At 44.4% G+C, this 26,562-nt stretch overlaps 1 protein-coding gene across 1 annotated transcript in view; it reads right to left on the reverse strand.

Annotated features, from left to right (window-relative positions):
* LOC127220154 (ALK tyrosine kinase receptor-like) overlaps window positions 1–26,562 on the reverse strand; it is a 76,953-nt gene that overhangs the window by 44,516 nt on the left and 5,875 nt on the right. Inside the window, exon 2 of the mRNA XM_051181888.1 lies at window positions 14,084–14,253. Coding sequence (XP_051037845.1) covers window positions 14,084–14,253 — 170 coding nt within the window. The remainder of the gene's footprint in view (window positions 1–14,083; window positions 14,254–26,562) is intronic.

A 26,562-nucleotide genomic window follows, 5' to 3' on the forward strand; every position in this document is an offset into this window, starting at 1 on the left:
CCTGCTTTTGTATAAGAACACATCCGCCTTTCCATCTTGTGCAAGCTTTATAGACAGTCCGCTGAAAATTAGTTCAGGGGGATTCTGGGAGGTGATAGTTTGGGCCACTTGCCAGGTTTCCAGGAAGGAGCTCTGGAAGTGGGTGCTTCCTGAACTCACCCAGCAGATCTATGTGGAGGCTATGTGGATGCTGCTCACGCACAGCCCCGAAAACACGCACTGTCTCATTCAGGCAACAGACTGTTAATGGGCAGTGAATATGAGGCCTTATTCACCATCCTCCCAGCCTTGGGGATTGACAAACCTAATTAAGCTCACTTAATGATTCTAAGTAGCTGACAAAAAGGTGTGTGTCTGAATGTGGATTGAGGGAATAACAAGGCTTTGGTGAGAGAGGCGAAGGACGCTGGATGGTGTAAGAGGCATGTGATGGATGGGCACCATAGCTCACACTCCTTCCCTGGCCATTTAGTAGGATCTAGAAAAAAAGGGGTCCATTTTCACAGCTGGGGTTTGTCTGGGATCTTGCTGCTTAGAACAGGACTGGCAGATGCTGCTGAAAGAAAAACCACTTTCTCCCATTTCTTATTGCTTAGTTGATTTGCTCAGTAAAAGTCTTCTGAAATGGACTGTCGCAAGGCTGGGGTTGCGGTATGCATGTCTATTAGAATAATGTCTGAGATGAAAAAGCCCTGCCACATCCATCCTATTATCTGCATAATTGACTTCAGTTACTGGCTACAGGGGAGGGGATGGGCTGGGGGGCATCTTTGGATTCCCAGGACCAGCCCTGGTTGGATCTGAGCAGGCAAGCACTAGACATGTGTGCAGATGCCGGGAGTGTTTGTGAATGGGAAGAGGCCATGTTGAAGGTCAGGCTAAGTTGGGAGCATTTCCCCATCCCATGCAGCCCTACTCTCTGAGGTAATTTACCACCTTGAGACTTGGTTTCTCTTCTGGGCATAACACCAAAAGCAGGAGAAAAGTCAATTCAGAGTTTCTAGGGCTGCCAAGGGTCAGAGAGTTCTTTATTTCACAATGAAGTTGCTTGTGGTGAGGGAGCAAGCCTTCTGGAAAGAGGAGAGGAGATAAATCTTCAGATAAACTGCATGGAGAATCATAAAAACCTTCCCATACCTGCAGGTCAAGCGCCCAATCGTTGGCTTTCTCTTGTTTATTTTTATTTTTGTTTGGGTGGTGTATGCATTTATGGAGGCCAAAGGAAGACATCGGGCACCCTGCTCTATCATTCCCCCTTGAGAAAGTGTCTCTTGCTGAACCTGGAGTTAGGCTGAAGGCCAGCAAGCTCCAGGGATTCTCTGGTCTCATCTGCCCTCCCCAGTGCTAGGGTTACAGGTGGGTACTACCATGTTCAGTGCTTTGCATGGCACTAGATACTCAAACTCAGGTCCTCAGCAAGGGTACAGCAAGTGTTTTTACCCAGTGAACCATCTCCGCACTTAGCATTGGCTTTCTATGCTCCCTGGGGGCTGGCACTGAAGTGCAAAGGAGAAACCAGAGATGTCTGACAGGTAGAAGACAATCGTCTGTAAGTTCCATCTTGGCTATCTCATTCTCTCAATCTGTGTCATATCTATTGCACTCTAGTGTGATGAACAGGGTTAAAGGAGAAATCAAAGGAAAGGGGGTCTTGCTTTATGGAACTCAGGTCCTGCAGTGGAGGTAGCTATAGATAAAACTACTTGATTCACAGATTTGATTGACAGAGTTAAGGAGAGAGAGAGAGAAAAAAAGAGAGAGAGAGAAGCTACAGAGATAGGGAGAACATGAGATCACCCACCTCCACTCACCCCTACTCCCACCCCAACTTGTGTACTCACAAGGATATGAAGAATGTCAGAGATCTCTTGGGAGCATCATTTTCCTTGGACAGTTACCTACTAGGGAAGAGCAGGCCTCTCATTGCCAGGTCACGTTTTCCTCCACTTGTTGCAGAGCCATCTAACTTATTGAGTCTCATCTAGGATCATACACACTCACTGTTCAATGAGCCCTTTGGGACCACTGAGGCTGTGGAAAACTACCTAGGTTAGAAGATACCAAATCTTCTCTTCTTAGAGACGGGAGCGCCCACTCCTGTGTCTCAGGACATGCAGGTAGTCCCCACAGTGACTTTTCCATTTCTGTCTGTTGGTTTGTGGCTTGGAGGGCTGAGATGGTCCTAGATATGGAAGCCTTCCAAAAGTGAAAGGACCTAGGAAAAGGATGCCTTTAATTTCCTTCTCCCTGAGAAGAACATCTTGATGGAGATAGATTGATAGTCTTTGCTTAGGGGAAGTGAACTTCAAAACACTGTCATACCGTAAGACAGGGTACTGAGTTGGTGGGACCCTGGGCAAATCACAAGGACTTTAAGTGTCATCTTAATATTTCCCCACTGCCTTTCTCTAGGATGAGAGATTGTGCTTCATTGTTTCTGTTTCATATTCTATTTTAATGATAAATCTGTGCTCCCTTGGACAGTGTGACAAATTATACATGTCATCCTTTGCCTTGGAGCAAAGATCATCTGAGCCCATGTTGTGAGTCAGACGCCTGTGCCTGCAGCCAGGAGCACAGAGCACTGACCTTGTCATAAGGAGTTTGCATATTGTATAATTCATATTATTCATTGACCATGGGACTTCTGAACTTTCTTTTTAGCTTTGACCCTATGAAGCTAATACCTACTCAAGTTAGGGAACATGCTGATTGGGACTGGTGAGAGAGAAGCCAAGGGAGACTTCAGAGAAAGTAACATCTCAGAGTGGCAGAGCTATGGGACAGAGGCTCACATGGAAGTCATGCTTTGATGTCATGAGATGCCAATCAGGCTGCTGGCAATGTGGGTCCAGGACTCATGAAGACATGTATCTCATTTACTTGGAAGTGGGGGTAGAAGTGATGTTGACAGGCTCCTACTGGGGGACAAAATATGTTTAGTTGGATTCTGCTTAGCTTCAAGTTCAGAAGCTCAATTATCCACCCCCAGATTTTGTGCCTAGGGGGAGAAGGGCTGAGAACATAGGGCTTGATTTTAACAAGCATTAAGAGTTATGAAAAACACATGCACATCTGTTGACCTGTAAACTGAGCTGTGAATGTTACCAAGAAAATGTAGAGCAGATCTGAACATCAGTTATTGTAAAGGGGGTTCACATAGTACCATTTTGAACAACCGCCTCTTAAACCAGGCTCACGGGCCTGATCTGCCTCAGCGCTCTGCACTCTTGGTTGTGGAAACTGAGCAATCAAAAGCAACAGCTTGTCTTAAGTGTCACAGTAAATCATGATTAGAAATGGGGTTTAAAGCTCAGAATTAGTAATTTACCCCTTGCTCCAGTGATCTGAGATAATTTCTGAGAAAGGAAACAGGGCCAGATCCTGCTAGAGTTATGAGTGTTTGATTTGTACATATCAATGCCTGGGTGCACATTGCAAGCCAAGCCACCAACCACGTCTCCCTTCTTCTTGGAGTGCAGCACCAAAGCTGCTCCTCGCCCCCCCCCCCAGCAACTTTTGGGAGGCAGTAGAAGCTAGAACCTCTGTTGCAGTGGCTCCCTGACTCCTCCTTTCTGAGTTCCACTTTGAAGATCTGGTCTGATCATTTCACATTTTTTTCCTTGGGAGCCTCCACCAGACTCAAGGCCAGTGAGTCTCACTAGGCTTCATAGTCCAGTTTCCTATACTCACAGCTCAAAGCACATGGCCTCATACCATTCCCTCTTGCTCAAGCTGGCTTCCCACAATCCTGACACAACCCAGAAACAACAGGAAAACACCCGTCTTTAGGTCTCTGCTTGCCCTGATGCTGTCTCTGGAATGAATAACCTTGACTCTCATTTTGCTAAAGTCTGAATTTTTCTTGGGGGTTGGTCAATTAGCCCATTTTCCCCTTTCAAGTGGCCCTGACTTCTAGGATACTGGAAGCTCTTGGGAGCCTGCACAATGATAGTGGGCTAGGCTGCCTCTGCCTGCATATTCTCAATGCCATTCAGAACCAGTGACTTAGCAAAAGGCTGGCCACATGCATGGAGGGAACCTAATATATGATTGCTGACAATTTGACAGTCATGATACATCTCTAGATACTTCTGGGTTTCCCATCTGGCCCACAAGAGACTTGGATCTGTCATTTTATTGTCAGTGTCTTCCAAACAGTCACACATCAGAATCATTTGGGGGAACTTCTTGAAGGTAGGGATTCCAAGCCTAAGATGTGGGGCACAGGGGTTTTCTCAGTGGCAGCAGGGGAGAGAGTTCTCTGGCATATATTAACAGTCATATGTGTGAGTCTGAAGCTTTCTTGGCAGCCTTGAGCCTTTTCAAAACACTCTTTTCCTGATTATTTTTTGTTTTTAGAAAAGAGGAAGTTTGGTGAGAGAAATTCTGGGATGGTTTCTGCCAGAAAGTAAGAATTTGCTGCATCATAAAATTTTGGGGAATGAAACATTCACACCTCAGAATAGATCCTGGAATTTATTTCAGCTTTGAATTACGAAGCTTGTGAAGATGCTGGCTGATCAGTGCTCAGAGCTAATGAGGGAGATGTACTCTCAAGTGACACTCTGATAGATGCTCACAAATAAGCTGTATTTCTTGGAGGCTTTCTTCTATTTCTTCTTTTTCTTCTTCTTCCTCCTCTTTCTCCTCCTTTTTTTCCTCCTCTTTCTCCTCCTCCTTCTTTTCCTCTCCCTTCTCCTCCTCCCTCTTCTCTTTCTCCTCCTGTTTCTCTTCTTCTCTCCTCCTCCTTGTCCTCTCCTCCACCCTCTTCTTTCTCCTTCTTCCTCCCTTTCTTTCTCCTGCTTGTACCTTTCTTTTATGCCGTCACATAGCTAGACTATGTTTCCCAGCATCCTTGGAATCTGAATTCTAGCCAGTGGAAAATGAGAAGTAGTAACACATAAAAATCTTCAAGTGCCTCTCTCCATGCTCTTTTTCTCCTGGTTAGTTAAATGCAAAGGATTCCAAGGCTGTAGAAAAGACCAGAGCCACAAAGTATAAAGGGTGTGTGTAGGTTCCTGAACCCACCAAGCACATGCATGTTTGATTATTAACGAGAAAGAAATATATTTCATTTATATAGCACTCTAGGGACCAAAGATTTACTGTTATTCCAATCAACACAGCACTAGTACTGCTTAGGCGGTCGGGATTTGTTCTGTATACCTGGCGTAGGTGGGGTGATGACTAACCTGCTCGTGGTAGTGATGGGTAGACTCTGCCCTTTTCTGGTTGCAGGAGACCACATAACCTTTCCTTTTTAGCTGAACTATTTCCCTCACAACACTTTGGCACCATTGTAGGACCAGGGGCACCCTGTTGAGCCAGGCAGGGTGCATTGAAGGAAAATATTCTAGTATGCTAGGTCCATGATATGACAGTTTTCATGCTCGTGTGGTGTACCTGAAGCTCTGGGATCATAATGGAAGCTAGGGCCCTCCTCTTGTCGTTTGCTTTTTACCTGTGTGTTGATCACAGGTCTACATCCATGTCTGGATGATCTGTGAGGCTGCTTGGTTCCACCCAGGCCATGTTTGGCTTGCTCCACCCAAGCCAGTCTTTTTCCTGAATCCTCCTCGAGTGACTGGTCCTTGTAGGTCCCAGCTGACCTCATGGCTGACAGCAACTCTGCAGGACCTCCAGGTTGCTCAGGCAGACTCTATAACATGGTTCTGTAATAGCAGTTTTTTTCTGAAAGACAACACTGTTGCCTAGGGAGCTCAAGATTCCAAAAGTCAGGTCTTGACTCTGATAGCTGGTGTTTGAAAGAAGCTGGATACTGAGTTACAAAATTCCTTGGATTTCTGATTGTGTCTCTGTGCAGACTATTTCTTAGCTTCTCTGAGGTAAAATGAGAGCTTGAAGGCCCATGTTTTGATAACAAAGTAAGTAGGCACATGCATATGGCTCAGTGAGGCTCTCTTCGGTCCTCCAAGAAACACACGACAGAGGCAGAAGGAATGGGATTCCTTCCTGCCAAAAGCCCTCACCTTGAAGATTGCCAATGAAGCCAGAAGATCATTCCACATCCCTTGTGGGCTTTGAGAATGAAAGTGTGTATATGGTATGTGGTGTGTGTGGTGTATGTGCGCATGTGTTCGTGCATGTGTGCGTGCGTGCGTGCGTGTGTGTGTGTGTGTGTGTGTGTGTGTGTGTGTGTGTGTGTGTGTGTGTGTGCGTGCTTATGAAGGATTTGAGTCCCTTTGGGGGAAGACTTGTTAGGCTTAGTGGCATGATTTACCTACTGTTTTCTCAAGGCCCAGGGTCCTGACTCAGGCTGATGTCAGCATTGTGTTCAAAGCTCCAGCTATTGCAGCACTGACCACCTATTGGGAGAGTTGAGTCCTTTCTGTTTTCCCCTGGTGTTTCTTGTATACATGGACTCACCTTAGGAAAACATACGAGATAGCCCTCTCTCATTCCTATTTTGGAGTCTGTGGGATTCTCTATGCTGTCTTCATGTGTGACTGCTGCCTGAAAGAGACTCCTTGGCTTTTGTTCTTCCTTAATGCATGCCTCTGAATCACTATTTAATCTCACTGGACCACAGTTTCTGAGAAATACGGATTGTGGCATGGCTGGCCGAGAGAGGTCCCTGCCTAGCACTTAGAGAGGTGTCTCCTAGGAAGAAAGGTACCCTAATAGTCTTACTAGACTCCATGCTGCTCTGGATTCACAAACTCTCTTCCCAAGGCATACAGGCTCTGCCATGCAGCAACTGTTTTCCTGGTCAGGCCCTATGAGATAACCTTCCTTGAAGCCTACACTGTTCCAGAATATACATGGGAACCAACCACCCAACACTAGATAGGCAGCAAATATAGGATGAATAATAAATACACAATGCTTGGGTGATCATGAAGGTTGGTACCATTTCATCCCGAGAAGCTTCATAGGATCACATCTGGCTAAGTAGGAGATGGAAGTGGGACTTCTACTGAGACTCTGCTGTGTTTCTGTGAGACCTTGGATCTCAATCTTTTCATTTGAAAGGACATCCTAGCTGCCCAGTGTTGTGGACCTGAGCAGGTATCCTGTACTGGGAAAGGGTATAGCCTCCTGGGCAGGGGTGCATGGTGGGTAAAGATGAGGGAATACAAAAGCCTTGGTATCAGTTATAGCAGCTTTTCCAGCAGAGGGCAGTCAGCACTGGCTTGTGGGGCTTTGCATGGAGGATGTACCTTTCTCCTATTCTGTAACTCTCTTTTCTGGGGAGGGACCAGACTGGAGGTAGAACAGTAGTAATCAGACATTTGAAGGAGGCAGGGCAGGGAGGAGAAGAGGGACATAGAGCTAGTCCCTCTACTGTGTTCCCCTGGTGATCAAGGAGTTTTCCATCCAACCTGGTGTACAGTTTTAGGGCTGGGATTCCTCAATGTCCTCCTGGCAATGAAGTTCATTCTCATCTATAGGGAGGGAGACTCATGAAATATATAGCTAAATATCTTTAATTTTTATCACTTTGTTAGGGTGCATTAAAATGCTTGCATTTGGAAATCTTTGTCAGAATCTCTACTTGCTTTGGAGTGGGAACATATGGTGTGGGGACAGACAAATGCATGCTAGAAAAGGCTTGGGGAGGGGTACGATGGCCAGGAAAGGAAGGAGGAGCTATCCTCTTTGGGTAATGCTATCCATGTTGGAGATGGAGGGTAAAGAAAACAGGCAGAGTAGCTTGGATGGGAAGTGGTGGTATGGTGGAGATTAAGAAGACAGATAAGGAGCCAGGCGTTGGTGGCACAGGCCTTTAATAACAGCACTTGGTAGGCAGAGGTAGTGGGATCTCTGAGTTTGAGGCCAATCTGGTCTACAAAGTGAGTTCTAGGAAGGCTCCAAAGCTACACAGAGAAACCCTGTCTTGAAAAACAAACAACAAACAAACAATGAAGACAGATAAGGAACAACATAGAGAAGAAGAGTTGGTTTTGGTTTCTGTTGCACTAATTGTTATGACAATCTGTAACATATCTCATCTAATGTTTGTGTGTGTACTTGTGTGCATGTGTGTACATGCTGGTGTGAGTGCCTATGCACATGTATGTGCAAAGCAGTGGAAACTAGATGTTGATATATTTCTCAATCATTTTCCACATTATGAGATATGATCTTGGACCAAACCTGGATCCCTGATTCATTCGGCAGTAGTGGTTAGCCAGCATGGACCAGGAATCTTCTTATTTATGCCTCCAGTGCTGTGATCACAGCAATGCCTGGCTGTTTTATTGTTTTAGCTTTTTTGTTTTGTTTTTAAGATAGAGTCTCATTGTACAACCCTGGCTGGCCTGCAACTCACTATGTAGACCAGATTGACCTTGAACTCACAGAGATCTGCCAGCCTCTGCCTCCTGAGTGCTGGAATTAAAAGTCTGTGCCACAAAGCCTAGCCTGGCTTTTTTTTTTTTCTTCATAGGTTCTGAGAACTCAAATTCGTGCTTGAAAACAAGCATTTTCCACAACGAGCCATCTCCCCAGCAGGCACACCTTAAGAACAAAACATAGTAGGAGCTTGAGGGGGTGATAAAGCAAAGGAAAAACAAAACAACTAGCTTGAAATGTATAAGAGATATGGTATAAAAATTAACCCAGGACCAAAATATTTTGTAAGACACAGTTTCCTTTCTCTCCAAATTCTGTGCTGTATTTCCTTGGGCAGGGTCTAAGGAGCAGACTGGCCTAAGGGTTAAGGGAAAAATCATTTAACCTCTTTAGCACTCAGATTTCTAATATATAAAGGGAGTTAATTATGGTTTCTATCCCAAGGGGCTCTTTGAAGGATGAAAGGAGATAATGCACGCTAAGTACTTGTTACAGTGATTGGCCAGCAGTAAGCACTCGACACATGTTAGCTCTAACTAGCATTTGAAACTCAGCTATAGCTCTACCAGGAAGCTGTGATGCAATTTCTAAAAAATACCAGTTAAGCACCCCATTCATTTCCAGGGACATGTCTAGACCCCTGAACCCAGGACCACCTACAGTGTCTGTTGTGTCTACTCCTTTACATAGACAAGAATGGAGAAAGTGCCCCATTAATGTTTTTCTGGGTGCAGAAGAAAGGTACACGGAGGGAGACTGTTGCTATCCACAGTATTCCCATGTAAAATAGGAATGCTGTGGATGATAGCCAAAGGTTGGGTAGGAAAAAAAAAGAGTCTTTATGGCATTTCTGGTATGAATGCACGGGGACATAATTCTCACTTTAACTGAGCTCGTTTACAAGATGCATTTGTGAAATATCTTACTTGTCGTTTAGGACAAAGGATGCAAAAGGGAACAGGAAACCTAAATATCTCCAGAGGGAACGTTTTTTCTTGTTAGACTATGTATACAGCATGCAGCTAAAAGCCTTCCTAATGACAGTGTTGGGGAAACGGAGCTTACACAGGTGCGATAAGTTACGTGCTTTCCATTTGACTGTGCGATCGCAGTGATTTGTGGGACATGATTTGATCCATGGTGTCTCCACATCCATCTCCTAATGAGCTTTGTGCAGCAGCCTCCACTCTAAGTGCGGCAAAGCTTAGGGTGGTGGGGAATACTGGGTTTAGCAAGTTAGGTGATTGTGGAAAGGAAAACCAGGACGATATCCTTTGAAGAGGCTGGCGGTTACAGTAAGGGGAGAGAACTTCCTTTTCTTCCATTTTGAAGAAAGGTAAAATTAATTCCAGCAGAAATAATGGCATCCACATTTGAGGAGGGGGAAGAGAATGAAGTGAGGAACCGTAGTTTCCCAAGGTGGATGTGGGCCTTTAAACACTTACCAAACTCACATGTGGATTGATGCTGCTCTTCAAAATTACCCTGAGAGGATATATCTGCTCAAAACACCCTAGGAAACTGCTCTTGGGACCTTTCCTTCTTGCTACTCTTTGCAGTCTGGTTGTAGAATATGGTAATTTTATGATGACTGGTGATGTCACTTCTATCATTTGGCCCAGTCGTGAAGACAGAAGAAATGCCATTCATGGATGCACAGCTCCCAGCTGCTGGCCTTTTACACCTACAGCCCAGTCATTGAGCTATTGCAAGGCTGCTGTGGTGTGGGAGCAATTTTACTACAGTTCTTTGGTCTCCGTGCTCAGCTCTAGCTCCCAACTCACAGGCACAGGGCACACGATTAAGATCAAAGCCTTTCTTATAAAGTGATTCTGACAGGACAGTGACCACAGACAAAGAGCGCACAGGCACCAGGCAAGTCTCTAAAGAGGGTTCCCTGCCATGAGAGTTAACAAATGCTGTTTTGGTTCTTCTGACAGGACACAGCTGCAGCTCTGATATATGGGACACAAAAGCAGTTTTGTCTGTTTTACTAGACACAGGATGAACAGAGGAGGTGTGCTGGATGGCATCCAGTGTTGAGTTGGGGAATTCTCAGTTCATTCTGCTGGGTTTTGGAGCTACATCCCATTCTTCTAAGTACATATTCTGCCAATGCAGGTCTATTGAGTTTCCTAGATATGGTACTAGGTTCAGAAATCAGTGACACATAAGATAAGAGCATGATCACTTTTTTTAAAAAAATCATAAAGTGACAAAAAAAGCACAGGAATGTCTTGAGAGTCACAAGGACACATTGTAGGCACACAGATTGTCCCGGGGTCAGGAAAGACTTCTTAATATATGAATGAGGAGTGATATGTAGAGGGATGGAGCACAAAGGAAGAATATTAGTGTGGAGAGAATGGAAGATACAAATCCTGGCGGTAAGGGATCTTATAGCATGGCACCATTGAGTGGAGAGGAGTTTGGGGCAGAGAGGGAGAACAGGAGAATGGACGGTACAAGATACTGAAGTTGGGGTCGAACACAGCACACATAACCTTAAATGAAGGTCTTATTAAGAACGTAGGAAATATCCTAAAAGCCACAGGAAGCTAGGAAAATGAATGGATTTATGTTTAAAAGGATTTCTCATGCGCTGTCCAGGGGCTATGGGACTCTTACCTTTGACAGGGCTGATAAGAATACTTGCTAATGTGTAGAGGCTGGAGAACCTGGGAGCAGAGGTGATCTGAGGAAGCCTAGGGGATAAAGTTCTTAATGATTGCAAGGTGTGGGACTGGGGCGCTGTTAAAGAGGAAGGTGCTGAAAGCAGAAGCGAGGGTCAGCCTATGGGAGCTTATGGGAGCCAAGGCTGCAGATGGGCATACCGCAGCGTTAAGGTCTACCCCATGGAGTGGGAGAAGGGAGCTGGTTTGCCATCATCCTTTGTTCTTTTTCTCTTTCCCTAACTGTACTCTTTCTCTCCTTCCTGCTTTCTCCCATTTCGCTCTGGCAATCCAGGCAGCCACAGTTCTCTCCCCTGGGAGGAAGGCAGGAGAATGCACTTCTTGCCCCTCCTCCATCAGTGACTAGAACCCAACAGAACATTGATTACTTATAGCTGCAAGAGCCTCACCTTTACAGCTCACATGACTGGATATCATTTCTAAGCTGACTATGCCAGCCTCTTCTGAGGCATCATGTGGGTAAGGGGGAGCTATTGTCATTTTTAATTATATTCCTTATTAGCAGTTTTTACTGATTAAGAATTTTAGTGTGGATCAAGGAGTCTATCCAACACTTTTTTTCCTCAAAACTAAGAGGCAACTGTAAGTCTCCGTTTTGCAGAACATGCCTTATGTTGGAAGATCAGGGGCTGGATTTGCACTGTTTGTTCAATAAATTACTTATGAGGCCACTTAAAGGCTAGAATGAAAGATGGTAAAACAAAAACTCTGACACCCTATTAAGCATAGATTCTTTTGATAATCATATTATTTATTCCCATAACAATCTGGTGAAGAGAAGACGTGCTGATTACAGGAGGGAATAACAAGGCTTCAGGAGGTTCAATAAATGGGACGAGGTCACTGCTACAGTCTAGCTTTGTTTAAGGGAATGAAACTGTCAGTCTGTTCACCCATGGTTCCTCATCTTATGACATACTGCCTCTAGCTTTGGGAGCATGTTGTTGGCTGGCAGAATTTTTGTGAATGGAGATACCTCTCCACAATAATTATGAATGAATTAGGTCACGATGAATTAAGAACCAGGCTGGCTTTTGCCTGAATCCTCACTGGACATTTGGTTTCAGTATCAATATTGGAAATATCAGTCTGCTAAACATCTTTCAGCGGGGGTGGGGGGTGGGGGTGGGGGGGAAGAAGGAGGATGGGAACAAAATCTCTGTCAAACAAATCTCTGGCAGAAGGGAGCAAGCAGAGTCAACATTTTGCTTGCTTTAAATCCCCTGAAGTAGTTATGAAAGAGAGAACTTGCTGGATTGGATTGGGGATAGAGGGGAGAAACAACACTCTAATTCACCAGAATTAATTTGACATCTCCCAGGAAGGAGGGCTCCAACATCTCTAGGGAGTTTCCAATCCCCATGTGCAATGCCCCTCCCCCATCCCAAAGAATAAAAGACCTGCCTGTGTAGGTAGCACCCACATTTCTCCCTCCATTCACTAAAATTAAACATGTTTGTCCCAGGGTCATTGAGCCTGGGGATATTCATGGCTTTTATCATCAAGCCACACGCATCTAAAGAGTGGGCAGCTGTTGCTCACAGGAGGAGGCTTCTCTCTGCAACAGGAGAGCTCCCTTTAGAAGCTGTAAGCAACAGCACATTATGAGCTTTGGGAGAAGAATTCAAAGGCCAGACCCACACTCATGACAACATGCATCACTCTCTGCTCTGCCTTGAACCTTTGGTCCTCATATTTCAAAGGTAGGTTCATCAGAATGGCAATTTGAGTATGTTCTGTGAGACTTCTCTGAAGGCTTTGCCTCATAGTAGAGTTGGATGTTTAGCCAATAGCAAATGGTTTTCCCTTCCAGTCCCCTCTGTAGAAATGATCGTGCCCTGCCTTTTGCTGTAGAACATGTCTGCACCTTCCATGGAACACTTAGTATAGCACAGCAGAGTGTCTTGAGAATGCTGCTGGGCCAGGCCATTTTCCCTCAAGACTGCTTGCTTCAGGCTGACTGCAGGTGGCAGGGTAGTGCCATCTTAGGGAGATGAGTGGCAGCTGAACTCCATAGGCTTCTGCTCCAACCCAGTGCCATCCCTATCCATTCAGAAGTGAGGACAACTGAGGCTCAAGAGCAATAAGATCTTGTTCAAGGTCACAGAGGTCATTAGTAATAGAATCTGATAAGAACCAGGGTCCCTGGCAGATCTTGTCTCTGATTAGTGAAGAATTTGGCAGCTACCTTTGTCAATCCACCTCTGGAGCTGAATTAATGGAGCCTTTGGGTTCAGTCTTGGCTCTGAGGCCAACTTGTGGGTCCTTTGCTCCTTTGATTTTCAGCTTCTCCTTTTTAAAAGAGTAGTAGAGAATAGTGGCAAAGCTTTCTCACCTAACAAGGTTTTGTCGTTAATGAGGGAAAAGAAAATGGCAAATGAGAAAGAGAGACATCTATCAAGTGAGAAGAAATGCCATAGAGATATGAAACCCAGTGCTATTTGGTAGTAGCTCAAGAGCCTCATTTTTCTGCTCTTTCCACAGACAGATCCTGAAGGAAGCTAATCAGACCAGGTGAGAGCTGCAGGAGATGAGTGTTCATTAGCACAACATCCCTTGAAGAAACTCACACTTCCAGTAATGGGCAGGGGATGTGTATGTCTCTGTGTGTACACGCTTGTGATGGTTAACATTGATTGCTGACTTGACAGGATCTAGAATTGCCTAGAAGACAGACCTGTGGGCATATTGGTGAACAAGATCTTAGATGGGGTTAACTGAGGTGAGAAGACCTAATCTAAATGTGGACGGTACCATTCACCCAGTCCATTTACTTGGAGTGAAGAAAAAGGAGAAAGCCAGCTAAGCACTGGCATTTATCGCTCTCTGCTTACTCACTGTGGATGCAATGTAAACCAGTTACCTCATGCTTTTGTCATCAATTTATTGCCACTATGATGGATTAAAACTCCAAACTATGAACCCAAATAAATCCTTCCTTCTTTAAGTTGCTCTCATCAAGTAATTTGTCATAGCCATGAGAAAAATAACTAAGAAAACATCTTAGATACCGGGCATGGGAGCTGGGAGACCATCCTACTTCATCCTGCAGGGGATGGAGAATAACCCACCTGTCAGTCACATCGAGGAGCGACAATACTGTCCACTGCCACAGGCTTAAACCTTCATTGGTGGCAACATGCCAGACTGTTCGGCTTTGTTCCTTCCCAGTTTTGTTCTCCACCAGCACCAGGGATACATTTCCTCTTAAAACTCCATGGATGAGCCAGGACATCCGGAGCTGTGAGGGAGGGAAGCAGTAGTTAATAATGTTAGTGTTGAAGGAAAATATGTATCCTTCTCAGATAAAGCTTAAAGAGCATTCCTGGAGGTTCACCAGAATTGATCCAGCTAAGGGTAGCAGGATGCCCACTTGCCTGTCCTTGCTTACTGCTGCCCAAAAGGCTTTCATCAAAGTTCAAGGTTCTGAGCCAGGACCACCAGTAAGCAATTCTAAAGCCTTATTGAGGTTGATGATATCACCCCAAATTTCACATGGTTCTACTTCTGTAGTGGAGCAGTGGGGTTATTTGGTGAGCTACCCTAAGCACAAAGATTACTGTTCATGGACACAAGTCACTATGTGACCTAATAATAGGTGATTTTTTCATTAAATTTCTTTCAATTTAGGTATAATAGATTTTTATATTCCTTCTAATAATTACAGGTATTATTTGAATAGTATCAGATCACATGTTAGCTAAGTAGAAACTTAATAATTTGGTAGGCAGAAATCACACACACACACACACACACACACACACACACCCCTCTACCTCTATATAATGGTCTCCTAATATAGTTATCTTCCCAAATGAGGCTTTATCTTTGCCAAGAGGAAGCTGCAAGCGTATGTTTTTGTTGTGTCATTATGAAAGGTTTCTATGGCACAATTCCCTAGACATTTGAGGAAATTGTTACTAATCATCTTTCTAAGAATGTTTAAATGTAGTCATGTTCAGAAGCAGAGCATGCTACAAACTGAGGCTTGAAATAATAGAGATTGTGTCTGATAGAGATAATCTATGAACAACAGCTAAGATGTAAAAGAACTAGACTCCTGCTCAGGTTCTGAATGAAAAAGGTTACTGAAGAGAGAAGGGCAAAGTGTATCCTGAACATGCTGAGTCCTCATTAGCTGTGGGTTTTGGGTTCTCCAGGTTTGAAGAGCCACTTCTCTGTAACCCTTAGCCTTCATCTTCTAACGCCTCTATGGTAGCTGCCTTACAATTTCATTGAAGAGGACAGTGTCACTTACCATAGGAGCCTGACAAGGAACAGTGTCCTACCTACAAAACCTGTCTCTAACCAAGCTGTGGCTGGACAATGGGTCCCAATCTGGTGAGTCTGATTTATGGTAATAGGTAGACTCTACACAAACACACATCTCCATTGAAACATCCCATGGTAGCTGAATGAATATATCACTTTTTCTATCCTTATTCAGTTTTCTTATATGTCTGGATGCCATCAATTAGAGAATTTAACCCTACCTTTGATAATACCAAACTCTCTTTCCTATAGTCTATGGCATGCAGTGTCCTGCTGGGCCCATGGCTAACACATGTTCTCTCTTTCCTTGTGCCACATTGTGGATTTGAAATTGTAAAGTCAAACTGTTGTGCCTCAGTGTCCTCGGTGGTTGTTGCAACTTGTTCTCTGTGCATCTCCATTTTTGCCTTTTGGGCACACCTAACACTTTGGGTAGTTCAAACTCTCTCGCAGACAGTCCTGGGCCCCAGCTTCTGATGCACTGATGCAATTTCCACTTTCCTGAGAAAGTTCTAGAGCAGGCACAACCTCTGCCATTCTCGCCCTCCTCTTCCAGCTTAAGTGTTGCTCACTAATCTGTTTGCTTCTGTCCTGGAGGAAGATTTCTTCTTCTCCCCCCCCACCCCCATTATGTGGCTTCCTGTTCTATCCTCTCCTAGGTCCTGCCTTTTCAATTCTTTTTCTACCATCTCCAATCTCTCTGCTTCCAGCTCCCCTGTCCACAAAGGATCAGATCCTACCCACTCCAGAAAAGAAATACCTTTTATTTGATTCTTGTGGTTCTTCTGGCTTGCAACCCATTTCTGTACCTCTGCTTAGATGTTCACATATCTAGTGGCAGGGAGGTAAACGATATTCCCTTTTCATTCTCTTTTATGTTAGAAATGGGACCCGAAGCCTTGTACATAGTAGGCAAGCACAGTACCACTGAGCCACATTCTCATTCATTCTTCAATCTTTCCCCAACTGGCTTCTGTCTTCACTTCTTCAGTGTTCTAACAACAGAAGAATCACTCCTGCCTTTAGAACTTATTCTCTGAACTACATCCATGCTCCTAAAACACCCCTTCCTCACTGTCTCTCCTCTGAAACCTCATGTGAACCTCTGTCACATTTTTGCCGCCTGTCATCTGTGACTCAGCTCTACAGCTTTCAATGGTTTCTTCTCCGTTGGAAAAATCAAGGCAGTCATGGTCCTTTATGATCTAAGGAAATCATCATGCTAGCTATTCAGTGAATACTAATGGAGGCACCCAGGCTGGGTCCCATGTATGTGACAGAGATAGGTGCACAAGAGGTTTCTCCATCTTCTAGCAACATGTTTTTAGTTCAGCAGGGTTGCAGAGGGGAAGAGAGAGAGAAGCTGGAGAGGAGAGAGGAGTGAGAAAGGAACCGAGAGGAGAGAGGGAAGGAGGCAGGAAAGGGGGGAGAGAGAAGAGAAAGGAAATAGGAGGAGGAGGAGAGAGAGGAGAGATAGGAGAAGACAGGAGAGGAGATAAGAGACAGGCAAAGAGGTAGAGAGGGAGGGAGGAAGGGAGGGAGAGGGAGGGGGATGAAGGAAGGAAGGAAAGGGGGGGGGCTTAAAGCAGCCCCGAGGAGGTACATAAGGCTCCTTCATGCCATCAGCCCCTGGAATGATCATCTACACATTCGTGAATATTTATTGTGCTTTATTCCATGCAATACTTCCCTACCCTCATATTGAGATATAACTTACAAGTTAGAATCAAAACAATGCAGCTAACTTTGAGTATGCTGTAGAGCTACTTTGATAGTTCATATAAGAGATACAAGACAATGTGAGACCCTTGACATTCTTAAGACTTCAGACACCAAAGCCATTGTCCTTACTATTAGGAGCAATGCATAAATTGAATTAAAACAAACAAACTGCTTTCATCTTATAATGGCATCCCTGTGACCTCCATGTTCTGCCTTGGGGCCAGTCTTTGTTGTTTTTTCTTTCCTGAGGCTGATCCTCACCCTGGGATCCTCAGAGTTAACCAGGGAACTTGTTAGAAAGGCAGACTACCTGGTCTGTCCCCAAACCCATGGAATCAGACTTTGCAGAGAGGCACTGAGTGATAAGGCGGCCTCTGGGGTTCTGCCTTGGCATTTCTATGACTCATTTACTACCTTTCCAGAATGCACTGGAAGCAACTGCCCTTTGCATCAGTACTCACTCTCTTGGGGCTCTTCAAACCACTCTAGTTTCCTGGCTTGAGGACAATGGATGAACTCAGAGTCTGTGCTCCAAAACTGAGACACATTAACTGTGCAACCTCAAGTTTCTCACCTCCTCTGAGCCCCCAGGTCATTGTGATCATAGCTGTTCTTTCCAGGACTCATTTCAAAGGTTGTTATGGAGACTGAGTGAGACAGTGCATGTGATGCCATCAGCCACACATGAAATCAGTGGTTTTCAAAGTAGGGCTGCAAACTAGAAAAACCTATGGAGTTTTTCAAGCTGCTGGTGTCTGGGCTCCACTTCAGAGACTCTCAGTTAAGAAGTCTTGGAAGGTTCTGGATAACAGTAGGCTAAGTGAGTCTGAAGTGAGACCACTGTGGAGAAGAGACTACTTAATTAATGCAGGAAGTAGCCTGGCTCTCCCAGTGAGGGGGTCCATTTTCATCTTGGACTTGAAGTTAGAAGCCATTCTCCATCACCACAAAATGGCTTTAAATGTACCCACAGTTACCAAAGCAGAGTGAGTGACTCTCCGAAATGGGGAGGACACAGCTCTCAGCAGAGGTCTTCATGGGGTGTCACAGGACAACTTGGGCAGTGAGAGTTCCCAGGACTGAGGTTGAGCAGGAGTTACCTGAGCCAGAATTCTCTCCTCTTGGACCTGCAGACCAAAGTTCCTATGTGCATGTGTGCATTTGTGCATGTACATTGCACATGCGTACACAGACGAGGGACACCCTGCTGGAGGTCAGCCTCGAGTGTGGCTTACTAGGTTCAGTCTTTGTTTTTATTTTTTCTTCTTGTTTTCTTTTGAGATGAGTCTCTCACTGGTCTGGAACTCACAAAGTAGGCTTGACTGTCTAGCCAGTGACCCACAGAAATCTCTGCCTGTCTCCAAATCTCCTAGAGGGGATTACATGTGCAGGTCACCACACAGGGGTTCTGAAGATCAAACTCTGGTCTTCAGATATGTAAGACAAATATTCTACCAACTGAGTCATCTCCTCGGCCCACCAACTTCTCGGTGCTAAGGACTGGAGGGCTTGTGTCAAGACTCCTGAGAATCCCATTGATTTGCTCTGCCTAAAAGCACTATGGTGGTAGTTGTAGATATACTTTTACAGCAGACCATAGGCTCTAGTTCTCCCTATGATTTTTATTTCCCTTATCCAGATCTAAAGAACCCCTTGCATGTCACTTATTGTAGATTTACCAAGCCAAGTGTACCCAGCTTGATCTTGACAGCAAGTTCCTAGTGCCCATGGCAGGAACAAAACACTCTTATAGTTCTATCTTAATATCCTTTCTATCTGGGTGGCTTATAGGGTATGAGTCATTTTCTTTATTTTTCTACTTTTTAATTTAGTTTTATTTAAATAGCATTTTTCATTATTTTATATACCACCTGCAATTTCCCTCCTTCATCTCCTCCCAGTTCTCCACTTCCCATCTACCCCTCCCCTTCTACTCTGCCCCTGTCTCCATTCAGAAAGGGACAGGCCTCCTATGGGCTCGAACAAAGCATGGCACATCAAGTTTCCCTCTTTGCTTCCTGGCAGCCACAGACTGAGCAGCTGTCTCCTGCCATGCCCTTCCTCCATGTATGACATGACCATTGTGTCACGGATCAACATGCAATAGTGCCAGCTCCTAGACTAAGACTATTGACATCCCGAGCCAAAAAGAATCCTCTGTCCTTTACATTGTTCTTCTCTCAGGTTATTTGCCACAGCAGCAGAAGCTTGGCTACCAGGCATCCATCCTTCAGAAGAAGAATCTGGAGCATAAAGAGGTGAAGTTAGTCACCCACAGACACTAAACACAAATGCTACAGATCAGTACTCCACACTGCCTATGTGTGGTCTTTCTACCACACAGTGCCTCACATGTATGTAGTATGTTTTGCTGATCCATACGGCTTCAGGGACTTACTCTGAAGAGGCTGTAAGTCCTTACTTCATGAATCATGGTCCTTGGATCAACGATGTTGGTGTCCTCTGGGAATTTTCTACAAATACAGGGTCTCCCATCCCGGCCCGGCTCAGCTGAATTGGAATCCATATTTTAACAAGATCTTATCTGAGGACTCTCAGATTGGAGGAATTAGGGAGATAGTGAATTTGAATCCATGAATTACTGTTGTCTCTGACAGCCAATTAGTGGTATATGTTTTTACACATGCATGCAGATTCTTACATAAATTTAAATTTATAAAAAGTAACACTTGTTTAAGCCTGTAACAATAGATTTTTTAATTCTTCTGGATGTTTCCTAATAGATACAGGTCATAAATGGTAGCTTCTGACTAATAAACTCTTTTGCATGCAGACAGCACGTGAGACAAGTGAATAGAGACACTACCAGGAGCATGCCACCAGCAATTATATCTCCTGGCTCCAGCTGGCTCTTTCACAAGGGCCGTTTTTCCCTGCCTCTTGGTGGGGCCTGATAGACTTTCCAATTATGTGGTACCAGTGTTTGTCATTTTATTAATTAAAGTCCTGTATGTAAAGCAGGCGCAGCATTGTGGCTAGGCCTAATGCTATTATTTCTCTATGGCCCTTTCCTCCTCCAGAGGTAATTACTGCAATTTTATGTCTACATTGTGCCCTGAGTTTGCTATGCATACCCTGTGTCTGTTTCAGAACAATCTGTTGAACTCATAAGAAAAAAATCGTAGTAGAATTTAGGCTGAAAGATTCAATGACAGCAAATATTGTTCATGCTGCTTGCAGTACCCACATCCCTGCCCCACAAATGTAGGGAATGCTTCATCAGGGGATTTTTATAGATTTTCAAATTACTGAAGGGCAGTAGGAGTTCCCACTATTAGAGCCAAAATCAAGGATAGATGCTCAGTGAGTATTTCATTAAAGTAGAGGGAAACACATTTTACTAGACAAAGATGTGCAAAGATGGGCTTGACTGGAGTGTGAACAGGTTTCCCAGATGTCCCCTGCATCAGGGGTCATGTGACAAAGAATAGATGATCAAGATTGGAGTTGTTGCCAGGGACACTGGGACACTGGGGCTTGAATGTGAATTGTCTCCCATAGGTTCATACATTTGAACTCTGTGTCTCCAGATGGTAGTGATGTTTGGGGAGCCTGTAGAACTTTTAGACATAGGGTGTAGCTAGCTGACATAGGAGAGTAGAGAGTGGGCTTGAGGGGTCCAGGCTGGCTATGCTTCTGGTCTGAGTTCTCTGCTTCTTGATCCACAGATATATGAGCAAGATGCTCCATGCTTCTACAGACACTGCCAATAACAAAAGCCCCTCCTACCATTATGAATGTCACTACACCTTTCTTATCCTGATACTGAAAGCTACAATAAATTCTCGCTCTCTTAACATTTTTCTGTCACATATTCTGCCACAGCAGTGAGAAAAACAACTAACATGGTGCTCAAGGCTCCTCTGTGATCTAAGGTAACAAGTGATTCCGGGTATGAACTTCCTTGATTTCAGTGTGGCATCTCATTAACTTGAGCTAAGAATATTGACTCACAGCAAAATCCAGTGTTTTCTGTTCTCCATCTTCTAATTTGCCTGGAGAAAACAAATACCAACTCTCTAGCTATAAATAGCCTAATGAAAAATCAACCCCAAACAACAACAGGCTGGCCAGATGCAGATATTTTTTGATAGCAGACAAATAAGATATGATGTTGGCAAGTACTTACAATTATACACTCTTAAGAAATGTTGGATGCTGGGTCATTTAGGAAGCTCAAAGACCAGAATCCTTCATGAAAATATTATCAGGGACCATCCCAGCCAGTAATGTTCATATGCCACTTTGTGAAAACATGTAGATTGCTCATAAAAATCCCTGGATGGTAAGGCTTTGAAGTCACTGTTATTTGCTTTTCGTATTGGATTTTTATTTTTTTTCCTTTCTTTTGGGGTGGGGGAGTGAACATCTATAAAGTTTGATAACTAGAACAAAAACTATAAAATTAACTTATGGTATACAATTTAATACATACTATTGTATATATTAAAATCAAGCTTCTGAGGAACAACACTGATATATAAGCATCAAGAATAAGGAAAGAGAGAACATCCCAAATATATATAGCCCTTTGATTGTCTCTATGTCCAGGTCTTTGTTTCCCCATCTGGAAGGAAATCTACCAATTGTGGGCAATTTCATTCGCCTTATTCATACTTCATTGTATTTTCCAAATGCACTAAAATGAGCACAGAATACCTTTATAATCAGAAAAAAATAAATGCTACATTTAGAAAAGCAGAGAAAGGATTCTGATGGTAAACTGGGAAAAAAGGGTATCTTTGCCCATCTCAGAAGGGTGGGTGCTGTTAGCTGAGCTGTGGGTTTTGTGAGAGACCCACTAGATGGAGGAGGTGGTAGGGTGGGGACTCTGGATCAGAAACAGTGGTCTGTCTGTTACTTTTTACAGACTATCTCAGAGTCTCAGTGTCTTTGAGAGTGGGGTCAGTCAGTGGTACTCTCTTTGCAGGGATTTCATGAGGTTCTGTGAGCCCCTTGCCCAGCTTAGGTTTATTCTTCTGTGTTAGATAGGGCAGGTAGGAAATCCATGTTAGAAGCATAGCACACAAATGCGTGTGCGCGCGCGCGCACTCTCTCTCTCACACACACACACACACACACACACACACACACACAGAGAACAGGTGGAATGGGAGTGTCTGTGTTGAAGATTTTAATCTTCCCCTCCCTCCTAGATTCTTTAATTCTCTTTCCATTCTTAAAGAAAGAAAATGATCTTTTGCTCAAGAACATAAAGGTGTAATTTCTGGCAAACAGCTTCCTTTATGCCTCGGTTTCTCTGTGAACATTAGAGACAATGCTGGGGGATAGATTTGTAACCCTCCTGTAGGGAGAAGGGTTGAGTGTAGGTAACACTTCTACAACCTTCATGGACAGTTGTTGGGAAGACTGAGCTCAAGGACTCATGTGCGTGTCTACAGAAGAAGAGTCCTCCAGGCATGTAACCCCTGAACAGTCAGGGAGAATGTGTGTTCTACCAGTCTGGCCCTCTGGATAAGGGCCACATGGAGATCAGGTTCATCACCGTGGACTATGAGCATCTATGATGGACACTGCTTTTGAATTGGACCCAAGTCTGCTATGGGCCACCCCTGGCCTTGATAGTCATTCTTCATATGCCTCACTTTCATCACGTAATGGGGGAGGGATTAAGTTTGGATGGCTCAAAGGTATTAGATTAATTATGTCTCAATGTAATTGTAATGGCTGTTGATTACTTCAGCCAATTAGCATGTATCCTGGCAGAACTCACCATATCACGAAGGGGTAACAGAATGCTAGTCTCCAGTTTCTTAGCTCTATGTGCTGAGGTAAGAATTACTTTGGCTCACAAGTTTCAATAGGGCTTTATTTGTTAGATTTCTGAGATACATGAAGAGGTTTTTTGATAGCCCCTCTCCTCGAGGGACTGTCATTAATTAATTAATTATTGATAAAGTGGTTTTATTCAGCATGCTCTCCTGGCACTATTGCTAGTAAAACATTTCTTGCAACCTGCCTACATACTGCAGACTGCTTGAGAGGAGAACACACAATGTGTTTTAGCAGTGATTTTTCTTGCATGACAAGAAGAGGGATAACAGCAATAATTGCCGCCATTCATTAAGCATTGTGAAGATTACAGAGTTTTTGTGTTTCCATCTGATGGTAGCAACAGTCTCACACAGCAAGTAAAATGGATATTCTTTATTCTCAGCTTTGAGGTGTGACTCTTCAGAGGTCAGATGGAGGTCAAATAGGTCCTGGTGAGGCAACCATAGGATTTAAAATCATATTGACCTATGTTGAATTCAATGACTTTGGAGTGTTTAGAGATTTGGCTTTGGAGGGACCTGGTTTAGGCCACTTGGCAGCAGATTGATCTTGTATGAGACATTTAACCCTCTAACCTCCAGTTTCTTCATCAGTAAATGGGCTTTACCCATATTCACCAGTCTGTCCTGATAATGAGGCAATACAAGTAAAACGCTGAGAACAGGAGCTGCTGAACTAGAGACCAAAGTTTTAGAAACACATCCAGGGTGAGCTTTACATACAGTAAGAGTTTCTTCCCCTAGCCATAGGATGAGGGAGGGTTTCTTTCTTTTAAGGTGCAAAGAACAAGGGTCTCTGAAGGCTCTAATTAAGATTTTTGATTTGCTTTTAGGGTAATACAGATGAGCGATGTAGAGAAACCCAAAGACTGGAACCCTTCATACTGAAAGCAAAGTTTCTCTTAACTTTCCTATGAAATAAACACTCCAAAAAAGTTCTAAGGGTTACTTGGAGGTTGGCCTCCAAGTAAGGTTAGAAACAGTACTTACTGGCTCAATCCTGTTGACTCTGTGAACCACAGCATATCTGTATTGATACCCTCTGGCTCCACAGTCCCACTAGATGTCTATGAACTATGTAGTGTAAGAGATCAATCCCATAGCCTCATCTCATTTTTCATCTGTAGCACAGAGAAGATCGAGCCAGGGGAAGGCAGAGGGAGTAGCTCTGCCTTGTACAGTGGATTCTTACTATAGTGATGTCTTTATAACCACATGGGATTGTTGCTATTGGGAACCTAAAGGAGGTCTCTGTATCTTAGACACATTCCATCTTAGACACAGTCTCATTTCCCACCTCCTTCCCCAAAGCAAAGAAGCATTTTCCCAGGCCCCACTGAAGGCTCTCTGAGATTATTGTCTCCATCCCTGGGGGGTGCTATTCCATTCATAGCCAGCTAGAGTCCTCTGGGCACAGGAGACAGTATGACTGTGGGGCTACAGGGAAAGGGAAGGCAGCTACCCAAAGCTCCCATGTTGCCATGACTTATTCCAGATGACTGCATCACCCTGTAGGAGTCAGAGAGGCCTTACACTTCCTGCTGAACTCCAAATCATGTTCTCCTGGATGGAGAACGGACAATTCAAATGGATGCCATATATTTAGCATGAGCTCCTGACCCTGGTCCTAGGGCAGGAGGGAGGTATTTTCCAAATGGCTTTCCCCAAAGATACCGCATTGAAGAAAATATCAATGTGAGTGAGCAAACAACCCCTGGCCTGGCCAGTGCTCCTAATTGAGCCAAAGATTGAAGCCTAGCATTGGGATGACTTCTTCTTGAGATGAGGCCCTGTACCTGTAGAGATGCTGCCACTGTCCCTGTAGAGACTTCTGAGCATCAGATGAGATGTGGCTGGATACTCACAGGAGCTCTGCCTCATGAGTATCTTGGTCCTCTAGTGCCAGACTGAAAGGACCTGTGCTTGGTGGAAGGGAAAGAGATGATGATGTTGCCCTGAGGTTCCTTCTAGACAGTGCTAGTCCCTAATTGCTTACCAAGGGGAGTTCTCCCTCGACCATAATGTATTTGTGCTGCACTGCTTGGCCACACAAGAGCAGAGGCAGGACTCAGGTTGACACTGCTCAGGCTCAGCTCTTAAATACAACACAGGGGAGAATGGATGAGCAGAGCAGAGAGAAGGGCAGAGCTTTCCTCGCTGTGGGAGCTGCACTGGCTCTCAAAATGACCACCTCATTCAGGATCAAGTCCAGGAGGCTTTGCAGCAGCTCTTCTCCTTCCCATCAGCCGATACCGGCTAGACACCTAAAGGCTAAGACCAGGGCACATACAAGGAACAAATAGCATATGAATCCCATGAGGGAACAGCGATGTCCTGGTTACAAATGGAGTGGTAAATGCTCTTCCTCCGCAACTGAGAAACCCTCTTGGGGGTGGAGCTCTGAGTAGACAAGTGTGATGTCATGCTCATGGTGGCTCATATCAGCTCCCCCTAGGCTAAGAAGGGGTCATCAGTCCCACCGGGCAGCATAAGAGAAGAGCATGACACTCAGACTCAGGAGGTCAGGCGTTGGTCTCGACAGCTTTGGGACTGTGATATATTTCTTCCCTGCCTTGCCAAGGAGAACGTGGCATGTACCCTAACTTAGATCATGGGTGTAGAAGACCCTAATATGGATGTGTATAGAATCTGCAATCTGAAATGGACATGAGCTTTATCAGCTCTTGGCTGATGCCATGTGCATGTGAGCATATGAGTGCTTGCATATACACAACACGGCACACATACACACACACACACACACACACACACACACACACACACACACACACACACACAGGTATCCTGGAAAACATACAGACCTTTCCACCCTGAGCTCATTCTAAGGGATGAAAACACTACTACTACTATTACTAACAACAACAATAATAATAATAATAAAAATAACAACTTTAATTCACTGCTTGGGCAGCTGAACTCCATTGTTTTAGTTTCTTCCTCTGCCTCAAGCCTCTTTATTCTTGGTATTCTCTTTTTTTCCCTCACCTTTCCATAGGAGATTTTGTCATTAGTTTGAGAAACTGAAAATCCAGACATCATGAAAGTCCCTCTGTGTTTCCTTGCCTGCCTGCTCAGGAGACACAGAGGTGGCTTTGATTGTGTCCAGTCAAACTGCCAATTCTCATACTTAGGCTGTGGTGAAGGAAGGGCTATCATTCCATGCATGGTCACCAGAAAAGTCTTCAAAAACCTAAACCAGAGAGCAATTGATGGGAGAGCTCCATGTTTGTATGGGACTCACCATAGGGCATTGTTTCTAAGCAGGGTGTGGGCAGGGCTTGAAGGACACAGCAGGGAATTCACCATGCCAGTCTTCTCTCCCACATCTGTCCAGGTCACATTCGCTAGTCTTAATGACACGGAGTGTGGGTCTCCTTCCCTCTAGGGTAGAGAGCCCACACAGACATGGCAGAACCCACAGTTGACCTTCTGCCTGAACCCAGCTGCCCTAGCAGTGAATTAAAGTTGTGTTTTCATCCCTTGGGTTGACCTCAGGATGGAAAGGTCTGGAAGTGTTTTAGGATACCATTGTGTGTGTATGCATGTGTATGTTCATGTACACACATGATTGTGTTAATTGGGGCAGGTGGAGCGGCGGGACCAGACCGGTGGTGGGCAGAAAAACCTTACTCCTTACATATGGCGCCCACGTGGCTAATAAGAACTTCCACTTAAAATTTAACAAAAGCTTTAAAAAGGGTTTTATAAACAAAAGAACA

The sequence above is a fragment of the Phodopus roborovskii genome, unplaced genomic scaffold (assembly GCF_943737965.1).
Source record: "Phodopus roborovskii unplaced genomic scaffold, PHOROB, whole genome shotgun sequence".
Classification (NCBI taxonomy): Eukaryota; Metazoa; Chordata; class Mammalia; order Rodentia; family Cricetidae; genus Phodopus; species Phodopus roborovskii.